Source organism: Akebia trifoliata, chromosome 1 (assembly GCF_017979445.1).
Source record: "Akebia trifoliata isolate Shusen 1 chromosome 1, ASM1797944v1, whole genome shotgun sequence".
NCBI lineage: Eukaryota > Viridiplantae > Streptophyta > Magnoliopsida > Ranunculales > Lardizabalaceae > Akebia > Akebia trifoliata.
Genome location: NC_141375.1, coordinates 963697 through 989767, shown reverse-complemented (window position 1 = coordinate 989767; position 26071 = coordinate 963697). Strand labels below are relative to the sequence as shown.

The following is a 26071-nucleotide window of genomic DNA, read 5'->3' as shown; positions in this document are numbered from 1 at the left end:
ATCTAACTTGTGATTGAAAAATAAAGGATTGAAGATAAGTTGAATAGATAAAAATAATTTACCATAGGGATTGAATAACTTCAAGATAATGAAATTTTGGATGAAAAATCATAGGGGTTTTGAACCAAAGAATAATTGAAGATGAGGGAGTTTAGGTAATTTTACAATGATCTATACTACAAGACCAACACATCTCAAATATTCACAAAAACTTGGAGTTGTATATCCAAATCACTCTTAAATTTAAGGTAAGAATGCTATGCATATAATAAAAATCAACATTTTTCATTTATTTATAATATAAGATAAAACGACTTGTGGTACAAACAAATCGATAATAGTATATTTGTTGATAAAATCAACTCGACTCAAATAGATACTTGAGATTGTAAGAACCCACCACATTAGGGGTCCCACTCCACATTTTCTTTGCTATATATTGGTAGGCTATTTCTGTAGGATGACCAGCGTCCCAAAATAAATACTCACTGGGGTTATCACATAATTGATACTCTTTACTTCCACAACTGGGGATTCCTCTAAATGGTCCTGTCCCACAACATGCACTTTTTCCTTCCTTCAAACCTTCACCCAAACATAGAAAAAACTTTAGTAGATGGATTTGATTGCTAAGAAAATTTATAGAAAAATTACTTCTCTTAATTTATATATATAATTTGCAGGCGATTGATAATTTTTTTTTCCAAGAAATTGATTATCTTGGAGAAGAAAATTTGATTACAATCCAAAATTTCACGTCCAAATAATTTTCATGGTAAACAAATTTCTTATGGATTTTCAACAATTAAAAATATTATCACACTATTTTTATCAAATTTATCATGTAATTAAGATATATTTTTTGGGACCCAAGTGACCAAGATACACATCTATAGGCCCAAAAAATTAATCAATTGGGAAGAGAAAATATTCAAATGTTTTGGTCCGGTAATAGACTTAGAAGGATTGATTTCCACACCAACTTTTGTTTTTAACATGTTAATTAGAACCCTTTTGAATGCATCAATTATTATTATTATTATTTTGCTTTTGTAAAAGTTTAAAACATAAACAGTAGTAAAACGAAACCACTTTATATTATCTTCCAAAACTACTTTACTCAAGAATATATATATATATATGTATATCCAAACAGTCCTCAACAAATATAATGGGTTGATTTTTTGTGAGGAATTTCACCATGGTAAGGAGATCATCCTCACAAAAAATCATTCCAATCCAAAAGTTTTAGCCCATATAAGTCAAAACTTTGGATGTTGAACCCGACTCATATATATATATGATCATGGGACATATGTAAGAACAATGTTTTTCAAAATATGGATTAGAAGTTTCGGATTGAGTTGATTGTTTGTGAGGATGGTCTCTATGATGAGAAGATCATCCTCATAAAAAATCAGTTCAATATGAAACTTCTTAGTCCATCAAAAGTGGCTTACAAATTATTGGTAAAAAATTGATGATCTACTAAATCACTTTTGATGGGGTTAGAAGATTTAGCTTGGACTGATTTTTTAATATGATCTTCTCATCATAGAGATCATCCTCACAAAACATTAGCTCAATTTGAAACTTCTAACCCATATTTTGAAAAATTATTATTATGACATTATTTTTACATTTGTCAATGATCTAACCCCATATATATATATATATATATATATAAGGAGCTAATGCGCTTGTTCTATGTGGCTTAAGAGTTTTGGATTGAGCTGATTCTTTGTGAGGATGATCTAGGGTGATAAGATCATCCTCGCAAAAAATCAGCCCAATTTGAAACTTCCAAGTCCATCAAAAGTGGTTGACCAATTTTCGGTAAAAAATCGATGATTCACAATTTCTAAACCATTTTTGAAGGGGTTACAAGTTTTAGATAGAGCTGATTTTCTTTTTGTTGTTGAGGATTATCATCTCACCATAGAGATCATCCTCACAAGAATTTAGTTGGCTCCCTAATGTTAGATGCCGAATGTATATATATATAGATATATATGTGTGTGTGTGTGTGTGTGTGTGTGTAATGTTAACGTCCAAGACCTCAAGGGGACGTTAACATTCAATATTACATTTTTTTTTTTTAAATAATATTCCTATCCATTTTATCTTTTATTGAAAATTGATTTCTTTTTACATAAGAAATGTTTGTTTGCATTCATTGCCAAATCTTTTATTGAAGCAACATTTGAGGTTTCATTATTGAAGGAAGATTTGTAAGAAACCTCAATACACCTTCACTTTTAAGGGGAGTGGAGACGTATATATATAAGGAAGCATAATAAACTACAAGCCTCAAAACTTCCTAAATTTCATGTGTTATTCTAATCCTCTTCCCGATTTACTCCATTAGATAAATTATCTGAATTTAAAGTTAATAAAAATTCTAAAAGAGCGAAAGGAATTAAAAAATATGAGACAGGATATATTATAGAGTAACATACCATATTCCGTGGGGTGATTCATTGCTTGGCTAATATAATTGTAGGTTTTGAAATGTGAATATTTGAATCCTTGTAACTCATTTTCTAGTTTGTAGAGGCATTTTGAAAGAGCTTTATTGTGTAGTTTTGCCAATGATGAGCATTCTTCAATGCAGCCACCCTTCATTTGAAGTACTCTCATAGCCGGTGCACAACCCAAGGGTATCAAGCCAATAAAACTAAATTTTCGGCCGCCACTTTTGTAAATTTCCTATCAAGCCAACTATGTTAGCATTAAACATTGACACATAAAACCACATGATGAACCAAACCAACCACAATGATCAATGCAACACATTAATATTATGGGACCAAAGAATCTCGCCTCCATGATATGCATGTGTACCTAAGAAAAATGAAATGTGTTCTATTCTTGCCTAACAACATTGACCAAGTGAACCTAGTCCTGACTCTATAAAATTTGAAGCCAACTCCCTGGTCGAGAGTTGTTCAGAGAATCCCACAATAGAGGCAAGGACAAGGACATTAAGTAATTATAACCTATGAGTAGATGGCGATTCAGACATAACAAAATTAGTTAAGATCATGTCAACCCATTATATAATGGATGAGAATTGAAAGCCAATTCCGTAGTCAAGAGTTTCACAAATACTACATATAATTCGAGCAAATAGCGCTTTGCACTTTGGTATGAGAGCAAAAGTACTTACTTTGATTACAGTAGTCAAGTTGCCAATCACCATTCCTACATATTCTGTATGGGAGTAGTTCTCTAGTACAGTTGAGTTCCTTAACCAAGGGATCACGTAGTCATTGCTTCCAATGCTAAACAAATAAACAGCTCTCGATATGGTTTTCTTGGCTTCAACACGACCTAATTTTTGTATCAACCAACTCTCTACCTTCTTGAAGTTCCTTAGCTGTGCGTGTAGATCGATTACCTGAAACAAAAAAAATTAAAAAAAAGACCCTTATAAAGTTCATGTTGATTAATGAATTTGAAATTTGTAGGTTATATGTTTAGGATATAGTATATAAAAGAAAATTATAGACGGGAATACTTGTAACATGGGCAGGGCTTATACAAAAGAATCTGTTGCTGCAACTTGCGTGGGGTTTGGGGATTTTATTTGGCTCTGATCGACCATATATATTTGGTCTGGTTCAAACATGGCCACTAGGCCCATACTGCGAGATGGTTAAGATGATGATTTGGGGATTCAAATTGATAGAATCAGTGGGCCCAAAGCAAGTGGGATGATGGGCTATGATACAGTGTAGAAGCGATTGATAATAATAATGTCTAGCGTCATTGGATATAATTTTGGTATGAAAATGGTGTAGGCATACAAATCCTTGATGAGTTTCAACAAGAGCTCCTGCTCCACCAGATGCGAAGTTGGCCCCATAACTAAATTCAACTCCAGGTTTATTATACGGTGGAATCAACGGCAACTTTGCATATTCCGCTACAATCAAAAAAAGAAAATGATTTTAAGTGAAAAAGATGATGTTGCAGAGTCTTGCAACATCATCTTCCCGATCACAGGGATTAACCCCCTCCCCCAGAAAAGACAGATTATAAACATCACAATTTACATGTGCACGTTAATCTTACCAATGAAATCACAGATAAGACGACCATCACAAGCTCGTCCAGTGGGGTACTTGAAGTATGTTTCACCATACGGCCAGATATTTGCCCGGAAATCGTTGGTAGTGTTGATGTAGACGTTGTTTCCAGGGTCTAAAAGTGAGTCCCCAAAGATGAAGAAGGCCACCGGTTTTTCCGGTTCCCCGGTAGTTGCTGTTGTTGGGATTAGAAGGACTGCATAGAGATGCAAAACATACAACAACAAAAGGTTGTGACTTAACCTGATTGCCATTATATTTATGAACCTCTCTCTCTCTCTCTCTCTCTCTGAGAGTTTGTCAATAATTATGGATGGTCTAATTTATATAGATCTTTCTAAAACTCAAAACCCATTCAACTCGGATGTTCAAAGATTCAACTCATGAATCACAAGTCCACTTGGATGATCAAATAAATATATATCATACCCTATTCAAGGGTGCATTGCCATTTCATGAATTGAATTCGTGGAATTCATTGGATGGTAAGAGTGTTTTTTTTATTTTTAATATTTTATAGTGTGGAATTATATTTTTATGAACTGTGATAAATTGATTACCCCGATATGCTCCTCGGGATAGACAAAAGCACTTCCCCATAAAAAAATGTATCTCGAGAGAACCGTGTATGGTGGAGAGCATATATCAATGGTTCCGAACTTTCACATCAGGTAGTGGATTGAGTATGCTACGACTCTATTTTTATTTCTGTATTTTCAAAAGGAACATTGGGCACACACAACTCGATCAAGTTACTGCCAAACGAGTTCAATTCCGAGTCAACTCGATGGTCTATTTTTGTTTCTATATTTTCAAAATGATGCCATACTCCTTGACCAGTGACCACAGTCCTTTATGACCTTCAACTTCTTACTAAAATCTTGATTTTCTTTCCAAAAATCCATTGACTTCAAACTCTTACAAAAGATATAAATTAGTAAAGGACACTTTAGAAATAGAAGTAGACAAAAATAATTCGAAGAACGCAGATTTAAAAAAAAAATTGATAGAATTAAGTACAAATAGCACATTCTTATGCGCGCGCGCATACACACACAGATCATATCCAAATCGAAGAATACAAAATCATCAAGCTTAACTTCTAAAATTCACTAAATTAATAGAAAAACATATAGAACCAACTTAAATAACACTTTGATTTATCTGAATACGTAAGCAAATATCATATCGAAAAAATCTAAACAACAATCTCAAAATACAAAATAATTTGAAATATTAATAAGATTACACCAAAATAAATTCAAAGTATTTTATTTTATTTTATTTATATATGATATTTGTAAAAGAAAATTGAACAAAAAATCTGATGTGTCCACTTAAGGGAAAAGATGAGTGAAAAAGTAAGTATAGTTTAATTTGACCCCAATAGTGGAAGCACCATTAGAAAATATGGGATCATTACTTAGAAAAAAATAGAAAAACAAAATCTGGTTTAAATGTTAATTTCCAAATTCATTATATCTACATAAATATACCAAAAAAAAAAAAATCATAATCAAATTCAAGATTTCTTCAAAATCGAATAAAAGCCCTGTTATTTTTTATTTATTTTTCCAAACAAATACTTAGTCAACCAAAGAGCCATCCCCAATGGCATTGCAATAGAGAATCAAAACCCAAGTCTTCTTTCAATCTAGCAATTTTTTGTCCTCTTTTGAGACGAATTCACTAAAATATCAAGAATCCAATGTTTATCTCTAAATTTAGATAAAACCCATTGAAGAACACATCTGATTTTGAATAAAAAATTTACAATCAATTTGACTAGTTCGGTGGCAAAAAGGACAAAAAAAGCAGCCTTTGTCTTGTATTTCTAGATTTTTCTTTAGTAAATCTAAAGAAATTTACAGATTTGACTTAACAAACAAAGATTTTGAAAATTAGAAAAACATGTGAGAGTCCATGATTTTAAAACGCAGTATCTCGTTGAGATGGTTTCGGTATCAAAACAGGTCAATATGGCCGAGATTTACAAAATATCAAACGAATCATCTTGGATCTCGAACGAGTTAATGAGGTAGGCGATTGACCTCCCCCGCCCCTCTGTATTTCTTTTAAAAAAGTTCTCACCTTTCATCACCTCTTTCTTCTCTTCTTCCTTGTGTTTGATTCCAACTTTCCCATGACACCTTTTATATATATATGGGTCACGTTCAATGGCTAACTTTTTGGCAAAACATTTTTCAAAACATGAGTTAGAAGTTTTGGAATGGGCTGATTTTTGGTGAGGATGATCTCTACGGTGAGGAGATCATCCTCACAAAAAATCAGCCCATTCCAAAACTTCTAACCCATGTTTACAAGTTGAAAAATTGTGGACCGTCCATTTTTTGTAAACTGTTTTTGATGGAGTTAGATCATTAATTCTCACCAAAAATCAGCCCATTCCAAAACTTCTAACTCATGTTTTGAAAAATGTTTTGCCAAAAAGTTAGCCATTGAACGCTACCCTATATATATATATATATATGATTAATAACTACTTATTTGATTTTAGATGTTTTTCGTTCAAACTTGAAATCAAAGCACGGGACTCTATTTTTCTTTCTCGAAGGTTAATGGCTCTGCCTACAGTAGAAATACTACCAACAATAGCAAAAACAATTGGAAAGAGAACACCAACTCTTCTTCTTCTTCAACAACAATAACAACAAAAATAGAAGGATTCATATAAGTCGCAGCAATAGAAACGTAATTTTCGTTTGTTTTACAAAGGACCTTAATCAAACACAACAACATGTACATAGAGAATTCTAAAAACAAGAAAAATAAAATACCTTTTGGAGAGAGTTTGAACTCTTTAATGGCGGATTCAATCGGAGATGACGAGAGTGAAAACCACGAAACAAGTGAGGGACAATGGAGAAAAATCTTCAAAAACATCGAGAGTATGTCGAAATTTTTTGTTGCCATGTGATTTTTACTGAGCCTCATTCACTTATTGATGGTCAAGAGATTCGGTTGATTTTTCTAAACGAATTCGCAATTAAAAAGAGTTGTTAACGATATCAAACACTGAAATTCCAAAAAAGGAACGTGTTCAGTAGGAATTTAGCATTCACATGGTTTTTCCAAACGCAGTATAAGTCGTATGTTGCATTTGGAAAACCCGTGTAAAGGCTAAATTTTTGCCAAACACGTTTCTTTTTTGGAACTTCAGTGTTTGGTATTGTTAACAACTCTTTTTAGTAGCCGATTCGTTCAGAAAAATCAATTGAATCTCTCAACTATTAATAAGTGAATGAGGCTCAGTAAAAATCACACGACAATAAAAAATTCGGCATCCTCTTAGTGTTTTTGAAGATTTTTCTCCATTGTCTCTCGCTTGTTCGTGGTTTCTACTCTCATTATCTCCGATCGAATTCGCCATTAAAGAGTTCAAACTCTCTCCAGAAGGTATTTTATTTTTCTTATTTTTAGAATTCTCTTTATATGTGTTGGTGTGCTTGATTATGGTCATTTGTAAAACAAACGAAAACTACATCTATGTTACTGCAACTTTTATGAATTCCTCTATTTTTGTTGTTGTTGTTGAAAAAGAAGAGTTAGTGTTCTTTTTCTGATTGGTTTTGCTATTGTTGGTGGTGTTTTTGTTGGAGGTAGAGCCATTAACCTTCGAGGTAGAAAAATATAGTCCCATGATTTGATTTCAAGTTTGAACGAAATATATTTAAAGCCAAATAAATAGTTACTAATCATAAATAAGAAAAGAGATAAAGAGATAGGGTGTCATGAGAAGGTTGGCATCAAACACAAGGAAAAAGAGAAGAAAGAGGTGATGAAAGGTGAGAATTTTATTGAAGAAATACAGAGGGGGTGGGAGAGGTGATGGTATCATATTAATTACCTAGCTCATTAATTTGTTCGAGATCTAAGATGACTCGTTTGATATTTTGTAAATCTCGGCCATATCGACCTGTTTTGATACCAAAACCATCATAACGAGATATTGTGTTTTAAAATCATGGACTCTCACATGTTTTTCTAATTTTCAAAATCTTTGTCTGTCTGGTCAAATCTGTAAACTTCTTTAGATTTACCGAAGAAAAATATAAAAATACAAGATAAAGGTTGCTTTTATTTTTTATTTTGCCTTTTCGCCACCTAGCTAGTCAAATCGATTAGAAAAATATAAAAATACAAGATAGAGGTTGTTTTTTTTTTAGTCCTTTTTACCACCTAGCTAGTCAAATCGATTAGAAAAATATAAAAATACAAGATAAAGGTTGTTTTTTTTTTTTGGTCCTTTTTGCCACCTAGCTAGTCAAATCGATTGTTAATTTTTTTATATTCAAAATCAGACTTGGTCTTCAATGGGTTTTAGCTAAATTTGAAGATAAACATTGGATTCTTGATATTTTAGTGAATCTGTCTCAAAAGAGGATAAAAAAATTGCTAGATTCAAAGAAGACTTGGGTTTTGATACTCTGTTGCAATGCCATTGGGGATGGCTTTTTGATTGACTAAGTATTTGTTTGGAAAAATAAATAAAAAATAACTGGGCTTTTATTTGACTTTGAAGAAATCTTGAATTTGATTATGATTTTTTGGGTATATTTATGTAGATCTAGCTTCAATGAATTTGGAAATTAACATTTAAACCAAATTTTGTTTTTCTATATTTTTTCAGTAATGATCTCATATTTTCTAATGGTGTTTACATTATTAGGGTCAAATCAAAGTGTACTTACTATTTCACACCTCTTTTCCCTTAAGTGGATACATCAGATTTCTTGTTCAATTTACTTTTATAAATATCATATGTAAATAAAATAAAATAAGAGAAATTTTAAATTTATTTTGGTGTAATCTTATTAACATTTCAGATTGTTTTGTATTTTGAGATTATTGTTTAGATTTCTTCGATATGATCTTTGCTTATGTATTTAGATAAATCAAAGTGTTATTTGAGTTGGTTCTATATGTTTTTTCTGTTAATGTAGTGAATTGTAGAAGCTAAGCTTAATGATTTCATATTCTTTGATTTGGATATGATCTAAGTAATTTTAGAAGCTAAGCTTAATGATTTCATATTCTAAGGTTGTAATAGATTAGATATTATGATAAAATATGAGTTTATCCTAAAATTTTGTCATCTTCAAATTATTAATTTCTAAGGTAAATTATTTTTGATCATTTGAATTCAAACCCTAAAAATATATTTTTCTATTTCTCAAAAATGAAAAAAAAAAAAAGAAATTATCTTGTTCTTGATGATTGAAGATAAATCTGAAACTTGCAAGGGAGGGTAAAAAAGTGATAGATGTTTGGAGAAAATCAAGAAGATTTTTCTTTTTTTTCAGAAGTTAAATATGAGGGCATTTAAGTCATTTACATTAATCTTGTTGAAGAAACCTATGTCAAGGGTCATAAGTTTGAAGAAACAGGGGTATCTACAAGATTGAGGAAAACGTTGAGGGGCAGGTCTATGTCACCTTATTTTTTTATCTTTCTAATCATGTAATGTGTTCGGTAACCTTTCTATTTTCCACGTCAGCATCAAATTATTTTAAGATAGGCCCGGTGGACCGAAGTTCTAAGGTCTACATAACTTGACAATCTTGAAGTATTCAACTTGAATCCCACAAACAATCCAATGGTTTGTGCCTTGGGAGTATAAAATAACGAAAGTTTTTGAAATTATACAGCTCAGAGCTCTTCCACATTTGTGGAGGATGACGTGGCGATCCTAGTCCTGTTCATGTGGGGTCCCTCCTTCACCTATCAAGTATCTGTTTGGATGAACGTTTTAAAAAGCATTTTTTTTTGGGTACATTCAGCATTCAAAAGACTTTCAAATTGAAATTACTATTTGGTAAATATGTGAGAAGTGCTTGAATTATAAAAGGTAAAATTACTTAAAGGACCTTGGCAGAAAGATTTGATTCTAAATAGTACCTAAGTTTTGGACGGTAGCTTGATAGGACAATTAGTGAACTTTTTATTTCTTAATGATCTATTATGGGTGAACCCATTGCTATGTATTGATTATTGAGTTCACCACTTTTTATTTATTGTCGAATTCCACATTGGTAAAATCCACCCATTTTTTGATTTTCAATTAAAATATATGGGAAGATCAATTATAAACTTGAGATAATGACTTTTGTAGATGATTTCAAACTAAAAGACAATTCTTGATTGATTTTCATTCAAAAACTAAGAAAAAAGTGAAAAAATCCTAATTTTTTTTTTCTATACATTTTCAAATGTTTGAAAAATCCCTTGAAAATGATTTCTTCTTCTTTCTTAAATCCTTTTCGGCGGAATAGAGTACTGAAATTCGATTTAGATGCCAAAAATTCAACTATTATTTTATATATGAAAACAATGAGTTTGAACGGTTAAGACATTCAATCATGAGAAATGTGGGAGATGAGATCCAAAGACTATTAAGAAAAGAAAAATTTACTAATTACATTATTAAGAGACCGCCAAAACTTAGGGACTATTTAGAAAAAGTCCCTCCGCCACATCCCTTTAAGTAGTTTTCCTATTGAAAAATGTAAAGTGATGTGACTTTTGGATTTTTTTTTTTTCTAAGCGGATTTTTGGATATTAATAATATTTGTACTTTTTTCCTTTAATAACTTAACCTTACGATGACACTAAGATGTTAAATTAATAATCAAAACTTTTATATAATTATCAATACGTCTAAAGAAGCTACTTTTGAAAAAGGCACCTCCCATCAAATGACAATTTTGTAACAGTTTTTCGACTGTTTTTAATTGTCTAATTCTTGAAAGTAGAAGCTCACAACAAATACAAAAAGTGTCACATATGATGCTTTTATTTGTATCAATCTATAATAGCTACTTTCAGTAGATGAGGGCATTTTTACTAGTCTTCTTAGAAAGATTACAATCAAATGATATCATTTCATCGATTTAAAAGTATGGGTTTATCTCAAATATTCACCAAATTTTTTGAGGGGCATCTCCTCACACCATAACTAAACCTTAGTTAATGTAGAGAAACCCTTTCCTTGCTATGATAGTGAGAAAAAAAGCCTCACTAAGCCTCATCCAATGTCAAAAGACCTTGGGATGTGCAAAACAAGATTTCGAGATTTATTAGGAATCTAGAGGATTTGTTTTATAAATCTTGAGGTCCTTTTGACGGTGATGAAACTTAGTAAGGCATTTTTTCCTCACTATGTTAGTAAGGTTACTTGGACTCTATAAATTATAATATTGGCAGGTGATGATGAGGTGGTAAGAATGACCGATTTTGGACTACCACAGGTCGTATGTCTTTACCATTATAACGAGAAAACGCAGAAAAAAGTGGTTTGGCAACAAAATTTGAAAGGCCATAGATGCCCCATATTTTGCTTTAATTTTAATATTATTAAGAATATTTCCATCAAAATAAATAAGATTACAATCTTAGATCCAAGTGAATTAATTTTCAAAAATTATAAAAGTATCTTATTATCTTCAAAATTACCTTAATTAATATTTAAAAACACTTTCCTTACTTTCAAATCTTACTATGGGTTGTTGTCCAACATGGATTGTCACATTGGCAATCCTACACCAAAGCCTTCTAAATCTCATCCAAAATCTCAGATTTAAAACTAAATGGCGAGAACAAAGAAACAACATATTCATAAATTGAATGTAATAGAGATGAGATATTGATCATGTTTGCAGTAACATAAAAGAAAATTATATTAGAAATTGGGTTCAAATTGATCCAAACCTTAAATACACTTGAACTTGCAAGTTGGGCTGGCATTATATTTTAGAAACTATGTTCAAAATTGGCTCAACCCGATCCTTCTCTTAGATAGGCTGAATCGTTTCCAACTTGGGTAGGGCTTGGGGATAGATGTTTTTGTTAGGCCCTTCTAGGGCATTTATATGGGCTAGACCAGGATTGGGGTAGGTTTTGAAGCCCGATTAGTATCAAGATATTCATAGCTGAGCCCCGCCCAAACCTGACTTAGCCCAGTCCAAACTTGGCCCTATGGCCGAAAGAGGGTTACATGTGGAAATTTAGGTAAGTGGGACTGACTATGATACAATGTAGCAATGCTTGATAATAATAATTTCTTGCTTCATTGGATAAAATTTTACATGAGAAGAATACGTACGAATCCTTGATTTGTTTCAATAAGAGCTCCTGCTCCAGCAGATGCGAAGTTGGCCCCATCAATAAATTCAACTCTACGTTTATGATATGGTGGAGGAATCAATGGTAACTTTGGATTTTCCGCTGCAATAAAAATAAATAAATAAGTGAAAGAGATGGAAATTTCTCTGGAAAAAAAAAAAAAACAATTTTCATATTAAAAAAGGAAAACTGTTGGTAACCCTTTCATACATTCCCCTCCCCCCCTCACAAAATGGGTGATATTGGTGTTACTCACGCATTAAATGCAAGATGGTCTACCCCTCTGGAGTTTCGTTGACTCGGTCAAACCATTAATAAAACACCTCTCTCAACAGAGGTGGTAAAATATAGAAAATACCATCATGTGTTGAACTTACAAAAATGTCCTTTGATTTTAACAACCTAAATGCATTTGATGTAACCGCTCTTAACACGATAGTTATGAGAACTGTTCTCAATTCTATTTCTCATCAATCTAAAGTTAAATATTGTTGTTTTGAAGCTAAATTTCATCATTATCAACTAAATTTTGTATTTTTCAACTCGATTTCAACATGTTCATCCCAATCCAAAAACATTCTTTGACCCCCAATGCTCAGAATCTTCACATGGAAAATACTGAAAAAAAAATCGAGGGACAAAGATGAAACAATGAAGAAAATGAATTTAATAACAACCCCTCTTGTAAATATGAATATTAGTCTCCCCCCCCCCCCCTCGCGCATAGAAAGAACAAAAACAACTTTTTAATTTAATTTCTTCAATAAAAATTTAAGTCTTGAGAGTCCAAACTTCCACCCATTGCACAAAATATGGAATCCCTAACTTGATCTAACCTGAAATCTAAATCTAAATCAAAGTTTTAATGTTAGGTTTTGAAACAATGGGTCTAACGAATAGAACCATAACAATCATGACAACAATCCAACAATAACTCTAGCTTCAATAGGTGCGATAATGAAAAAAAGCCAAATTTCATCTTCTTAAAGAATATTTAGTTAGAGTTTTACCTTATAATCAAACAATCTAAATGCATTCAATCCAACAATGTAGATCAGATTAGTATAGGCAGATTTTTCAAATAAATAAAGGGCATTTAAGTAATTTAAATGCTATAAGGGTAATTTTGGCATTCAAACTATAGACTGTAAATTAAACAAACTTACTTAGCGGTTTGATCAAGTCAACGAAAGTCAAGGGGGATTGACTACATATTATTATAGAACAACTAATTAATGAACAAATATATTATCAAATGGATAAGGTTATTATTTTGCTACTCTCTAACATATCTCTTGAAAAACTTGGGATAGGAAAAGAGCATTCTCATTTGTCAATCCCCTTCTACCCATAAGAATAGAGATTTGTTGTTCCGAAAATTTTGTGCAAAGTTGATGAACCAATGGTGTGATGCCACCTGTACCGAAAAAGCAAGTAAAATCCAAGCATTTAAAATTGCCCCAAAATTTTCTCCCCATTTTCCAACCACTCTTTCATTTTTAATACATGTGGCATCATGCCATTAAGTTAACACAAAATTATCCGTAACATGTAACTAGGGGTGTCAATGGGTCGGTTTCGGCTTGATTCCTAAGGAACAAAAACCCATAACCATTATATTTAATTCGGTTCTTGTCAATTTTGGGTCTGACTCCAAAATAAATGGAGGCAGAATCAGAACTACGAAATAAAAAAAAAACAAACAAACACGGGTACCTATCGGATCCAATTCTCAAGAATCGAATGAGAAAAACAAATATTTTAAATCATTATAATTTTTTTTTTCTTAATATTTTACAATGTAGAATTATATATAGATATTTTCTATTTTTTTTTAGTTATAAAAAGAACGTTAGGTACACACACAACTCGAAACAAGTTTAATTCTAGAGTCAACTCAAGTAATGAAGTTGGCATGGACAATATTTGAATTTTAATTAGTGGGCGGTGTCTAGACAGAAGTCAAAATTGAGTTCTAAAACTAGGATGATTTAGACACACCTCCCTGGAGTTTTGATAAGTAATAATAAATAAATAGAACCCATTCTTATTTTTAAGGTTTGAAGGTTGAAAGTCGAAAAAGAGAGAATCTTGAGGTTGAGGATGGGCATAAGTTCTTTTTGACGAGGTATGAGTGTGTTGGAGACATTTTTAAAAAGGGTTTCTCGAAAGAGAGGTTGAATACAAGAGCATTTAAGCCATATTCTATTAGTCTCTTTTAGATGACCTTAGTCAAGGATTTATTCTGCTATTAGTTTGAGAAAGTAAGGGGTATTTCTAATATTTAGTAAGACCTAGAGGAGTATATCTAAATTATCATTAATAATATTCGTCATGGCCAAAAGTAGGGGTGTCAATGGATAATTGAAAATTCGAATCCAATTTGAATTTGAATTTGAAAAATTAAATTCAAATTCAGATAGTTTTATATATTCGAATCTTTATCGGATACGGATTAAGATATTAACATTTCGAATCGGGTTCAAAAAGAATATATAATATTTATTATTTTATTTGATTATTTTTTTATATAAATAATATAATAAATTATTTTATTAGATTTATTTATTATATGAATAATATAACATATAATGAGTTTTTTTTTTTAATAATGAAAACTCAATTGGATAAGGAAAAATTATGTTTTATTTTTTATTTTTTATTTTTTATAAATACAAAAATTATTCGAATTCTAATAAGATATTATCTGATATCCGATAGGATAATCAGATTCGAATTCAAAAAGAGTTTTGAACATCTGTTGGATTCGAATTTGAATTGGATAGTAGATAAAATTTTTGGATTCGGAGTCATGCATTGCTTTATCCGAACTGATAAGCATCCATTGACAATCCTAGGCAAAAGAAAATGAACTTCTATGAAGATAGCCAAGAGGACTCCCAAGTGGTTTAAATTCCTACACTTTGATTATTAGATATTCAACATTTCCAGAAGTTTGATATTCTAGCCAAGCCCAGTTCTGACAAAGGGTTGGGTTGAAGAAAAACAACATTTGTTGATGCCAGGGTTAACTCGTAAGTATTTGGACATATAATTACAATTGTACCAAGCCAGATGCCTGATCATTTTGAACATTGAAGGGTTTTCATAACATGTGCCATATGGGCCTAAAGTTTTCCGACTAAAAGCTTTGCATGGGCCAAATCTGATGTTTTCTTCTAGGCTTTGAATTCCCATTAAAGAACTACAAGATAATAGATAAAGAGATGAAATCCAAAGGGGATAAGTAAACTTATAATTTTAGTGTATCTTAAACAAGTAAATTATAATAAATCTCTTATATTTTAGTATACTTGTTTGTCCCTCAATTCATCTATTATATATCTTCAATGATGACTTTACATTGAAGAAAGGGATTTCTAGGCTATATGGCCCCATTAAAAACAAAGTGTCTTCATGAATTGCTCGTGGATCCTCTTTGTTGGATGGAGTGAATCCTACCATATGTGATCATCGACATTGTTGCATAACTTGTAATCAGCTACTGCCTTGGTCCCTTCACAGATGTTTACACCTCCAAAGGGTCCTTTTGTTATGGTTTGTGGAGCCTGGAAATATTGGTCAACAAGGAGGTACTGTAAATTAAGCCACGCCTTCACATTGGTTGAAATTTTCTCATGGATATTTTCATAATTTCACTAATACTATGTAAAACCTTAGTTAGATTTTCTGGGGTGTTTATAATTCTCTTGTTGGTGAAATGGTGTAATTCGTAACTGCAAGTTTTTTCTTCATAGTGGAATCGATGTGATCCGTGGATGTACCTCAATCTTGAGGGAACCACATAAAATCTTTGTGTTTCTTTGTATGATTGCATCTTGTGTTTGTTTTTCGATATGTTTTCTTGTTTCAATTGCACATGTTTTCTTAACACCTGTCCTGTCCCATTATAAGCATTCACTCATTTGAAACCTATGCATCAAAATCATGTATGATTGGATGTTGAGTGTATATTTTCCTCCACTCTTGGGTGTGTCATACCTCAGTTAAGCCCCATTATATTCATAGTTCTCCATTACTCCAACAGATCGATTTTTTGGTGTAGTTGGTTGGTTAACAAATTTTTATTTTTAATTTGCCTATAATGGCTATGACTCACCAATCAGGTTGTCTTTTTTTTTTTTTTTTTTTGATGTGATTTTCCAATATTCAAGACCTTGGTATCATGACCTATAACAATTACTTTCAATAATAACTAAGATAAACAACACTTGATATCGTTTTGTATTTTTGTTAGCTTAAATATGGTCTAATTTGCATACCTAACAGTCAAATTAAAGATTAACTTTCATGGAAAGGTCTATTCATTTGTATCGGCATGTGGACTCAACAACATTGCATTGTCACAAGTGTCGGCCCAACTAAAACTTGGATCTAGGTTACCCAACCAAATCTATAGTTTAGGCTGATTGAAGTATAATATGGGTATAAAGCTTGGCCAATTTGGATTGCATACATACGTTTTCAAAAACAAATGCATTTGGGCAAATGTAAAAGTAGCTTCAATAAATTGAGATGGTTTGGTCATTTTCTATGCTTTATATTGGTAAAACTTTCTTCCCCTTATACTCCATTACATAAATTATCTGAATTTATTAGTAAATTGAAAATTCTAAAAGAGCAGAACGAAGGATAAAATATGAGACAATGTATATAATAGATGTAACATACCATCTTATGTGGGTGATTCATTGCTTGGCTAATACAATTGTAGATTTTGGGCTCTTTTTCAAGTTTGTATAGGTGTTTTGATAGAGCTTTACTATGTAGTATTGCCAATGTTGGGGCTTCTTTAATGCAGCCACTACTCTCATAGTTGGTAGAGAACCCAAAGCTGTCAAGCCAATAAAACTAAATTTTTGGGTGTGACTCTTGTAGATTTCTTGACAAACCAACCATGTTAACATTAAACATTGACACATGAGGACCACATGATGAACCAAACCAACCACAGTGGTGAATGCAAGACATTAAAATTATGGGACCAAAAGATATTGCCTCCATGATATGCATGTCACATCTCAAGTAATGAAATGCGTTCTATCGTACCTAATGACCTGGACCAATTGAACTTAGTACGTCCTGACTCTATATGATTGGAAGCCAACTACCTAGCTGAGAGTTATCTTGAGTGTAGACATGAGAATGTTCAACTTTGAACCTCAATGCTACGTTGTTTTGAGTCACCACCATTCTTTTTTGTAAATGGGTGTGAATGGGCACCTGAATCGATTCTTTTGAAAATCATTTTTTATGGCATTGTAGTGACTCTCAATCATGGAAAATGTATGGTCTATCTAAAATCTAAGTAAGTGAATTTGGTAAGAGAATGGGGAAGGTGTTAAGCACCCCATTCTCTCTACCTAAGGTGGTTACCTTTAGATTTGACCATTTTTGAAAAAGATTAAAATAACAAGTAGAATGCATGAGATGCATGAAGTGGGTGGGTGCACATAGTGTGTATGTACCTCATTAAAAGAGAATTTAATATTAGTGTGGACATAAGGAATATCCTATAGAAAGGGTATCCTATGGAGTCAATACACTTTTGCATGAGTTGAAATGTTGGTTTATAATTTTAGAGAAGTTCCATGAAAGGAGTTCTCTTAGATTTATAACCTTAATGCATGCATGTTTAGCTAGAAACTTAGTGTTTTAACCCAATCAAGAGAGTTACACATTTCTTCATCATAGCCAACATGTGTGATGTGTGTGTATAGTGTACATTATGATGCATGATATGAGAATGGGTTAAAAAAGGACTTCAACCTCCATCCTTTCGACCAAATAGCCTCAAACATTCCATGCCTATGGTTGAGGTTCAATCTACTCGGGATGAAGGAGGGTTCTCTATTACATCCTAAAGGCTTTTAAAAATAAAAAATGAGAGGGATAGAAGAAGAAGATGTAAGTTAAAAAATAAATAAATAACTATTGTCCCACCTTGTCCCTTTTGGAAGTCTTGAAATAAGTTGAGCTTGAGTAATGAATTTGAGAGTTGAAGGATGTAGTTGAGGGTTGAGAGATGAGAGATGAGTAGAGAATTTAGTAGAGTTTTAGGTTGAGAGATGGGGCTTGAGAGCATGAGTTGTTCTTAGAAAATGAGGGTATTTATAGAGTTTTTGGAAAACTTTTGGGGATAAAGTGATCCAACCCTAAAAATAATGAAAATGGACATGAGGTTTAGGTTGTTTCTTTTTGGAATTTCCATTTGTATGAGGGTAAAGATGACATTTGTGAAGAAACCCTAAAAGCATTCTTTGATCCTTGGTTTTTTGGTAAATAGAGGTGAGAGAACAAAAGTACTTTTGGGAGGGTGAATAAGGGAGTGACATGTGTAAAGGTGGAGTGGTAGGTAAAAAGTAGATCTTGGTTCATTTGTAAATAACAAATAAAGCAAGGGTGGAAGTATAATTTTGAAATGGGCCAATGGGAGAACAAAAGTACTTTTGGGAGGATGAATATGAGAATGACATGTGTAAAGGTGAAGTGGTAGGTGAAAAGTAGATCTTGGTTCATTTGTAAATAACAAATAAAGCAATGGTGGAAGTATAATTTTTAAATGGACCAATGGGAAAATTCCATTTATGTACTTGAAGATTCCCACCTTTTGAGGGTATAATGGAAAGTTCTCTCACCTTTATGGATTATTACCAAAGACCAAATAACTTGTTTGGTTTGATTAAACCTTTTGAGAAGGGTATTCTTGAGTTTTCTCAAAAGGAAAGTTGACCATCCAATTAGATGATACATTGGGTATTGGGAGCTTATGAAGTATCAACATGTGTCATCTTGTGTAGGGATGAGAGAATGGAGTTGGAGTGGGCTTGGTGTTGGGCTTGGATTTGGGTTAGGATTTGGGTTTGGGCTTAGATGGGCTTGACTTTGGATTTAGGATATGGACTTGGGTTAGGTTGGAGGAGGAAATGGAGCTTGGTTATGGTATGGGTGATGGAGCGGTGAATAGAGAATAGTTACGGGTTAGGGACAAGGTTGAGCATGCAAACTATATGACATGATGTATGTATGTATGTATGCATGAATAAAGATGCCAAGTGGCAATGTGGGTCCGTCAAAAGAGCTTGAGTTCTAAATCGGAATCAACTCGAGGAAATTTGGATCTTCCTAACGGGTTCGTGCAAATTGGGGTGTCTACATTGAGAATGGTAGAATAGAGAGAAATCATAAGGACATTAAGTAATCATATATAGCCTGTTAGTAGAAGGTGATTGTGAGATGAAAAAAATCAATTTAGACTAGGGTCAACCCAACTATATAAGTGGTGAGATTTGAAGAAAAAGGTGGAAAAAAAAATCTTCCTTGAATTTTGTTACTCTACTAAAATTGAGATCGACTTATTTGTCAAAAGTGTAGTGAGATCAAGCTTAGGGGTCAATTTCAGTGACATTGGAGGAGAAATAAAAAATTACTCACAAATATTATACATCGTTTGAGTAAATAACGCATTGATATTACATTGAAAGTACGTACTTTGATTCCATTAGTGATGTTGCCAATCACCATTCATACATATTCTATTTGGAAGTAGTAATCTATTGCATTGGAGTAAGTTAACCAAGGGTTTAAGTAACCATTGCTTCCAATGCTAAGCAAATAAACAACTCTTGATATGGTTTTCTTGATTTCGATATGACATAATTTTTGTATCAGTCAACTCTCTCCCTTCTAGAAGTTCCTAGTTGTGTGTGTAGGTTAATTACTTGAAGACAAAAAAAAAAAAAATTTCCTTTAAAAAGTTCATTTTGATGAATCACTTTCGAAAGATTACAGGTTATACTTATTTTATGTCATTAAAAAAAATAGTAATTTTTTGAGTACTAAAGTTTAAAAATGGTAGAACGGCAGATTATGCTTTATAAAATCATCTTCAATATATAGTCAAAAATCATTAGGTTTTATTCCCAAAATCAGCCTTCTTCAGCCACTTGAGTGAAAAAAAAAAGTTTCATTTCAAACCTTGAGGCAAGATAGAATTTTTGTAGTAAAAAAATCAAGGGTTTTTTACAAAAAAAATCTAACTTGTGATTGAAAAATAAAGGATTGAAGATAAGTTGAATAGATAAAAATAATTTACCATAGGGATTGAATAACTTCAAGATAATGAAATTTTGGATGAAAAATCATAGGGGTTTTGAACCAAAGAATAATTGAAGATGAGGGAGTTTAGGTAATTTTACAATGATCTATACTACAAGACCAACACATCTCAAATATTCACAAAAACTTGGAGTTGTATATCCAAATCACTCTTAAATTTAAGGTAAGAATGCTATGCATATAATAAAAATCAACATTTTTCATTTATTTATAATATAAGATAAAACGACTTGTGGTACAAACAAATCGATAATAGTATATTTGTTGATAAAATCAACTCGACTCAAATAGATACTTGAGATTGTAAGAACCCACCACATTAGGGGTCCCACTCCACATTTTCTTTGCTATATATTGGTAGGCTATTTCTGTAGGATGACCAGCGTCCCAAAATAAATACTCACTGGGGTTATCACATAATTGATACTCTTTACTTCCACAACTGGGGATTCCTCTAAATGGTCCTGTCCCACAACATGCACTTTTTCCTTCCTTCAAACCTTCACCCAAACATAGAAAAAACTTTAGTAGATGGATTTGATTGCTAAGAAAATTTATAGAAAAATTACTTCTCTTAATTTATATATATAATTTGCAGGCGATTGATAATTTTTTTTTCCAAGAAATTGATTATCTTGGAGAAGAAAATTTGATTACAATCCAAAATTTCACGTCCAAATAATTTTCATGGTAAACAAATTTCTTATGGATTTTCAACAATTAAAAATATTATCACACTATTTTTATCAAATTTATCATGTAATTAAGATATATTTTTTGGGACCCAAGTGACCAAGATACACATCTATAGGCCCAAAAAATTAATCAATTGGGAAGAGAAAATATTCAAATGTTTTGGTCCGGTAATAGACTTAGAAGGATTGATTTCCACACCAACTTTTGTTTTTAACATGTTAATTAGAACCCTTTTGAATGCATCAATTATTATTATTATTATTTTGCTTTTGTAAAAGTTTAAAACATAAACAGTAGTAAAACGAAACCACTTTATATTATCTTCCAAAACTACTTTACTCAAGAATATATATATATATATGTATATCCAAACAGTCCTCAACAAATATAATGGGTTGATTTTTTGTGAGGAATTTCACCATGGTAAGGAGATCATCCTCACAAAAAATCATTCCAATCCAAAAGTTTTAGCCCATATAAGTCAAAACTTTGGATGTTGAACCCGACTCATATATATATATGATCATGGGACATATGTAAGAACAATGTTTTTCAAAATATGGATTAGAAGTTTCGGATTGAGTTGATTGTTTGTGAGGATGGTCTCTATGATGAGAAGATCATCCTCATAAAAAATCAGTTCAATATGAAACTTCTTAGTCCATCAAAAGTGGCTTACAAATTATTGGTAAAAAATTGATGATCTACTAAATCACTTTTGATGGGGTTAGAAGATTTAGCTTGGACTGATTTTTTAATATGATCTTCTCATCATAGAGATCATCCTCACAAAACATTAGCTCAATTTGAAACTTCTAACCCATATTTTGAAAAATTATTATTATGACATTATTTTTACATTTGTCAATGATCTAACCCCATATATATATATATATATATATATAAGGAGCTAATGCGCTTGTTCTATGTGGCTTAAGAGTTTTGGATTGAGCTGATTCTTTGTGAGGATGATCTAGGGTGATAAGATCATCCTCGCAAAAAATCAGCCCAATTTGAAACTTCCAAGTCCATCAAAAGTGGTTGACCAATTTTCGGTAAAAAATCGATGATTCACAATTTCTAAACCATTTTTGAAGGGGTTACAAGTTTTAGATTGAGCTGATTTTTTTTTTGTTGTTGAGGATTATCATCTCACCATAGAAATCATCCTCACAAGAATTCAGTTGGCTCCCTAATGTTAGATGCCGAATATATATATATATATATATATATGTGTGTGTGTGTGTGTGTGAGTGAGTGGGTGGTATGTTAACGTCCAAGACCTCATGGGGACGTTAACATTCAACACTACATTTTTTCCAATAATACCCCTATCCATTTTATCTTTTATTGAAAATTGATTGTCTTTTATATAAAAAATGTTTGTTTGCATTAACTGCCAAATCTTTTATTGAAGCAACATTTGAGGTTTCATTATTGAAGGAAGATTTATAAGAAACCTCAATACACCTTCACTTTTAAGGGGAGTGGAGGCGTGTATATAAGGAAGCATAATAAACTACATGCCTCAAAACTTCCTAAATTTCATGTTATTCTAATCCTCTTCTTGGTTTACTCTATTAGATAAATTATCTGAATTTACAAGTTAATAAAAATTCTAAAAGAGCAAAAGGAATTATAAAATATGAGACAGGATATATTATAGACATAACATACCATATTCCGTGGGGTGATTCATTGCTTGGCTAATATAGTTGTAGGTTTTGAAATATGAATATTTGAATCCTTGTAACTCATTTTCTAATTTGTAGAGGCAGTTTGACAGAGCTTTATTGTGTAGTTTTGCCAGTGTTGAGGGTTCTTTAATGCAGTCACCCTTCGTTTCGAGTACTCTCATAGCCGGTAGACAACCCAAGGGTGCCAAGCCAATAAAACTAAATTTTCGGCCGCCACTTTTGTAAATTTCCTATCAAGCCAACCATGTTAGCATTAAACAGTGACACATAAAAACCACATGATGAGCCAAACCAACCACAATGATCAATGCAACACATTAACATTATGGGACCAAAGAATCTCGCCTCCATGATATGCATGTGTACCTAAGAAAAACTAAATGCATTCTATTCCTTCCCAATGACATTGATCAAGTGAACCTAGTCCTGACTCTATAAAATTTGAAGCCAACTCCCTGGTCGAGAGTTGTTAAGAGAATCCCACAATAGAGGCAAGGACAAGGACATCAAGTAATCATAACCTATTAGTAGATGGCGATTCTAACATAACAAAATTAGTTAAGATCATGTCAACCCATTATATAATGGATGAGAATTGGAAGCCAATTCCGTAGTCAAGAGTTTTCTAGAGAATATCATAATAGAGCACAAACACAAGGATAAGAAATAATCATGACCTATTAGTAGAAGGTGATTCCGACATAACAAAAATAGTTAATACCATGGGGAACCCACTATGTAAAGGATGAGAATTGAATGTAAAGGTTAAAAAAAAAAAAAATCTTTCTTAAATCTTAATATTCTATAAAAATGGAGATTGATTTAATTGTAGGAGATATAGTGAGATCAAGCTTATGATTCAACTTTAATAACATTAGAAGAGAATAAAAAAAAGTACTCACAAATACTGCATATAATTCGAGCAAATAGCTTTTTGTGCTTTGGTACGAGAGTAAAAGTACTTACTTTGATTACAGTGGTCAAGTTGCCAATCACCATGCCTACATATTTTGTATGGGAGTAGTACTCTAGTACTTTTGAGTTCCCTAACCAAGGGGTCAAGTAATCATTGCTTCCAATACTAAACAAATAAACAGCTCTTGATATGGTTTTCTTGGCTTCAACATGACCTAATTTTTGTGTCAACCAACTCTCTACCTTCTTGAAGTTCCTTAGCTGTGCATGTAGATCGATTACCTGAAAAAAATATATATATATATATTATATATATATATATATTATATATATATATATTATATAATATATATATATATATATATATAATTAAAACAAAAAAAGGTCCTTATAAAGTTCATGTTGATTAATGAATTTGAAATTTGTAGGTTAAATGTTTAGGAGTATATAAAAGAAAATTATAGACGGGAAAACTTGTAACTTGGGCCGGGCTTATACATAAGAATCTGTTGTTAAATAGGTTCCATTACTTGCAACTTGGGTGGGGTTTGGGGATCGGACAGATGATTTTATTTGGCTCTGCTCGACCATTTATATGGGCTAGGTTAGGATTGTAGACAGTAGGTTTGGAAGCCCAATTAGTATCGCGTTAGTCACAACCCAGCCTAACCCTGACTTAGCGCGGTTCAAACATGGCCACAAGGCCAATACTGCGAGATGGTTAAAATGATGATTGGGAGATTCAAATTAATAGTATCAGTGGGCCCAATACAAGTGGGATGATGGGCTATGATACAGTGTAGAAGCGATTGATAATAATAATGTCTAGCGTCATTGGATATAATTTTGGTATGAAAATGGTACATACAAATCCTTGATGAGTTTCAACAAGAGCTCCTGCTCCACCAGATGCGAAATTGGCCCCATCACTAAATTCAACTCCAGGTTTATTATACGGTGGAATCAACGGCAACTTTGCATATTCAGCTACAATAAAAAAAGAAAATGATTTTAAGTGAAAAAGATGATTTCAATTTTTTTTTTTTTTCAAATTTAAAAAATAATGAATATTGTTGGTAGCACTTCTTTCACAATTTAATATAATTTTAGAATTGACTATATCAAATATCATAATAGCACAACTAATTAATGAGAAATATTATCAATCAGAAAAGATTATTATTTTTCTACTCTCTAACATATCTATTAAAAATTAGTGTAATGAGCTTCTGACGCCCTCATGACAGAATCGTAGATCATTTGCCTCGGGATATGCATAATTCTAAATATTTTTTTTTCATATATTTCGATACAATTGATCAATGGTTCTATGATGGGGCCGTACGGAGGTGTATGGGGGGGGGCGGGGGCGGGGGCGGGGGGTAACAACTCTAAAAATTATGGGATAGAAAAGAGCATTCTCTAGCACATAATTTTCATCCTCCATTTTTTGTGATAAAAAGAGAGAGTCGTGCCGTTGGGTTGTCTTCGTGACTTATTATTTACACGCTGAAAAACTTTTGTGGTGTTGAGGTGCGATCATAGTGAAGCGGGATCTCTGTAGCCACTTTTTTATCTTTAGCGCTTAAGGACGATTATCAGAATGCCACGTCAATCAGCCACACAAAAAACTTACAACACTTAAATTTATTGAAACTTGGAGGTCCAGTGACCGTCCATTTTCAAGGTCTTGGATCATGAAAAAGAAAACAGGTTTTTTGTCAATTTTTTTTTCTTTTGAAAATCAGATCTAATTAAACAATTAATTGATGTTGCAGTCTCTTGACTGAAAGAAAGATTATCCATCTTCCTGGATTATAAAGATCATATCTATATCAACAACAATATCAAACACTAATGATTATAAACATCACAATTTACATGTGCATGTTAATCTTACCAATGAAATCACAGATAAGACGACCATCAGAAGCTCGTCCAGTGGGGTACTTGAAGTATGTTTCACCGTACGGCCAGATATTTGCCTGGTAATCGTTGGTAGTGTTGATGTAGACGTTGTTTCCAGGGTCTAAAACTGAGTCCCCAAAGATGAAGAAGGCCACCGGTTTTTCCGGTTCTCCGGTAGTTGCTGTTGTTGGGATTAGAAGGATTGCATAGAGATGCAAAACATACAACAACAAAAGGTTGTAACTTAACTTAATTGCCATTATATTTATGAACCTCTCTCTCTCTCTCAGAGTTTGTTCAATAATTATATATATATAGATTTTTCTAAAACTCGAAACCCCATTCGACTCGGATGTTCAAAGATTCAACTCATGATTCACAAATCCACTTGGATGATCAAATAAATATATATATATATCATACCCTATTCAATGGTGCATTGCCATTTCATGAATTGAATTCGTGGAATTATAAATATTTAAA

General features: G+C 32.4%; 2 protein-coding genes across 2 annotated transcripts; both read right to left on the bottom strand.

Moving 5' to 3' along the window:
- Nucleotides 1-266: 266 nt before the first annotated feature.
- LOC147410263 (GDSL esterase/lipase 1-like) lies at nt 267-4377 on the bottom strand. Its single transcript, XM_086433352.1, has 5 exons — nt 4078-4377; nt 3810-3928; nt 3170-3400; nt 2460-2709; nt 267-585 (listed from the first exon to the last, which is right to left on the bottom strand). Exons 1-5 carry the CDS (start codon nt 4343-4345, stop codon nt 359-361), a joined length of 1095 nt encoding a protein of 364 aa, XP_086289478.1. The 5' UTR covers nt 4346-4377; the 3' UTR covers nt 267-358.
- A 16176-nt stretch (nt 4378-20553) lies between these two features.
- On the bottom strand, nt 20554-25870 carry LOC147410262 (GDSL esterase/lipase 1-like). The gene is made up of 5 exons (XM_086433361.1): nt 25581-25870; nt 24549-24667; nt 23732-23962; nt 22746-22995; nt 20554-20872 (listed from the first exon to the last, which is right to left on the bottom strand). Exons 1-5 carry the CDS (start codon nt 25846-25848, stop codon nt 20646-20648), a joined length of 1095 nt encoding a protein of 364 aa, XP_086289487.1. The 5' UTR covers nt 25849-25870; the 3' UTR covers nt 20554-20645.
- Between the last annotated feature and the right edge of the window lie 201 nt (nt 25871-26071).

Excerpts from the sequence above, each read along its gene's own strand:
- LOC147410263 (XM_086433352.1), bottom strand. The coding sequence starts at position 4,345 with ATGGCAATCAGGTTAAGTCACAACCTTTTGTTGTTGTATGTTTTGCAT. Across the intron at positions 2,710-3,169 it reads ACTTGACTACTGTAATCAAA|GAAATTTACAAAAGTGGCGG; the intron begins GTAAGTACTTTT and ends TTGGCTTGATAG. Across the intron at positions 586-2,459 it reads GAATCACCCCACGGAATATG|GTTTGAAGGAAGGAAAAAGT; the intron begins GTATGTTACTCT and ends GTTTGGGTGAAG.
- LOC147410262 (XM_086433361.1), bottom strand. The coding sequence starts at position 25,848 with ATGGCAATTAAGTTAAGTTACAACCTTTTGTTGTTGTATGTTTTGCAT. Across the intron at positions 24,668-25,580 it reads TCTTATCTGTGATTTCATTG|CTGAATATGCAAAGTTGCCG; the intron begins GTAAGATTAACA and ends TTTTTATTGTAG. Across the intron at positions 22,996-23,731 it reads ACTTGACCACTGTAATCAAA|GAAATTTACAAAAGTGGCGG; the intron begins GTAAGTACTTTT and ends TTGGCTTGATAG.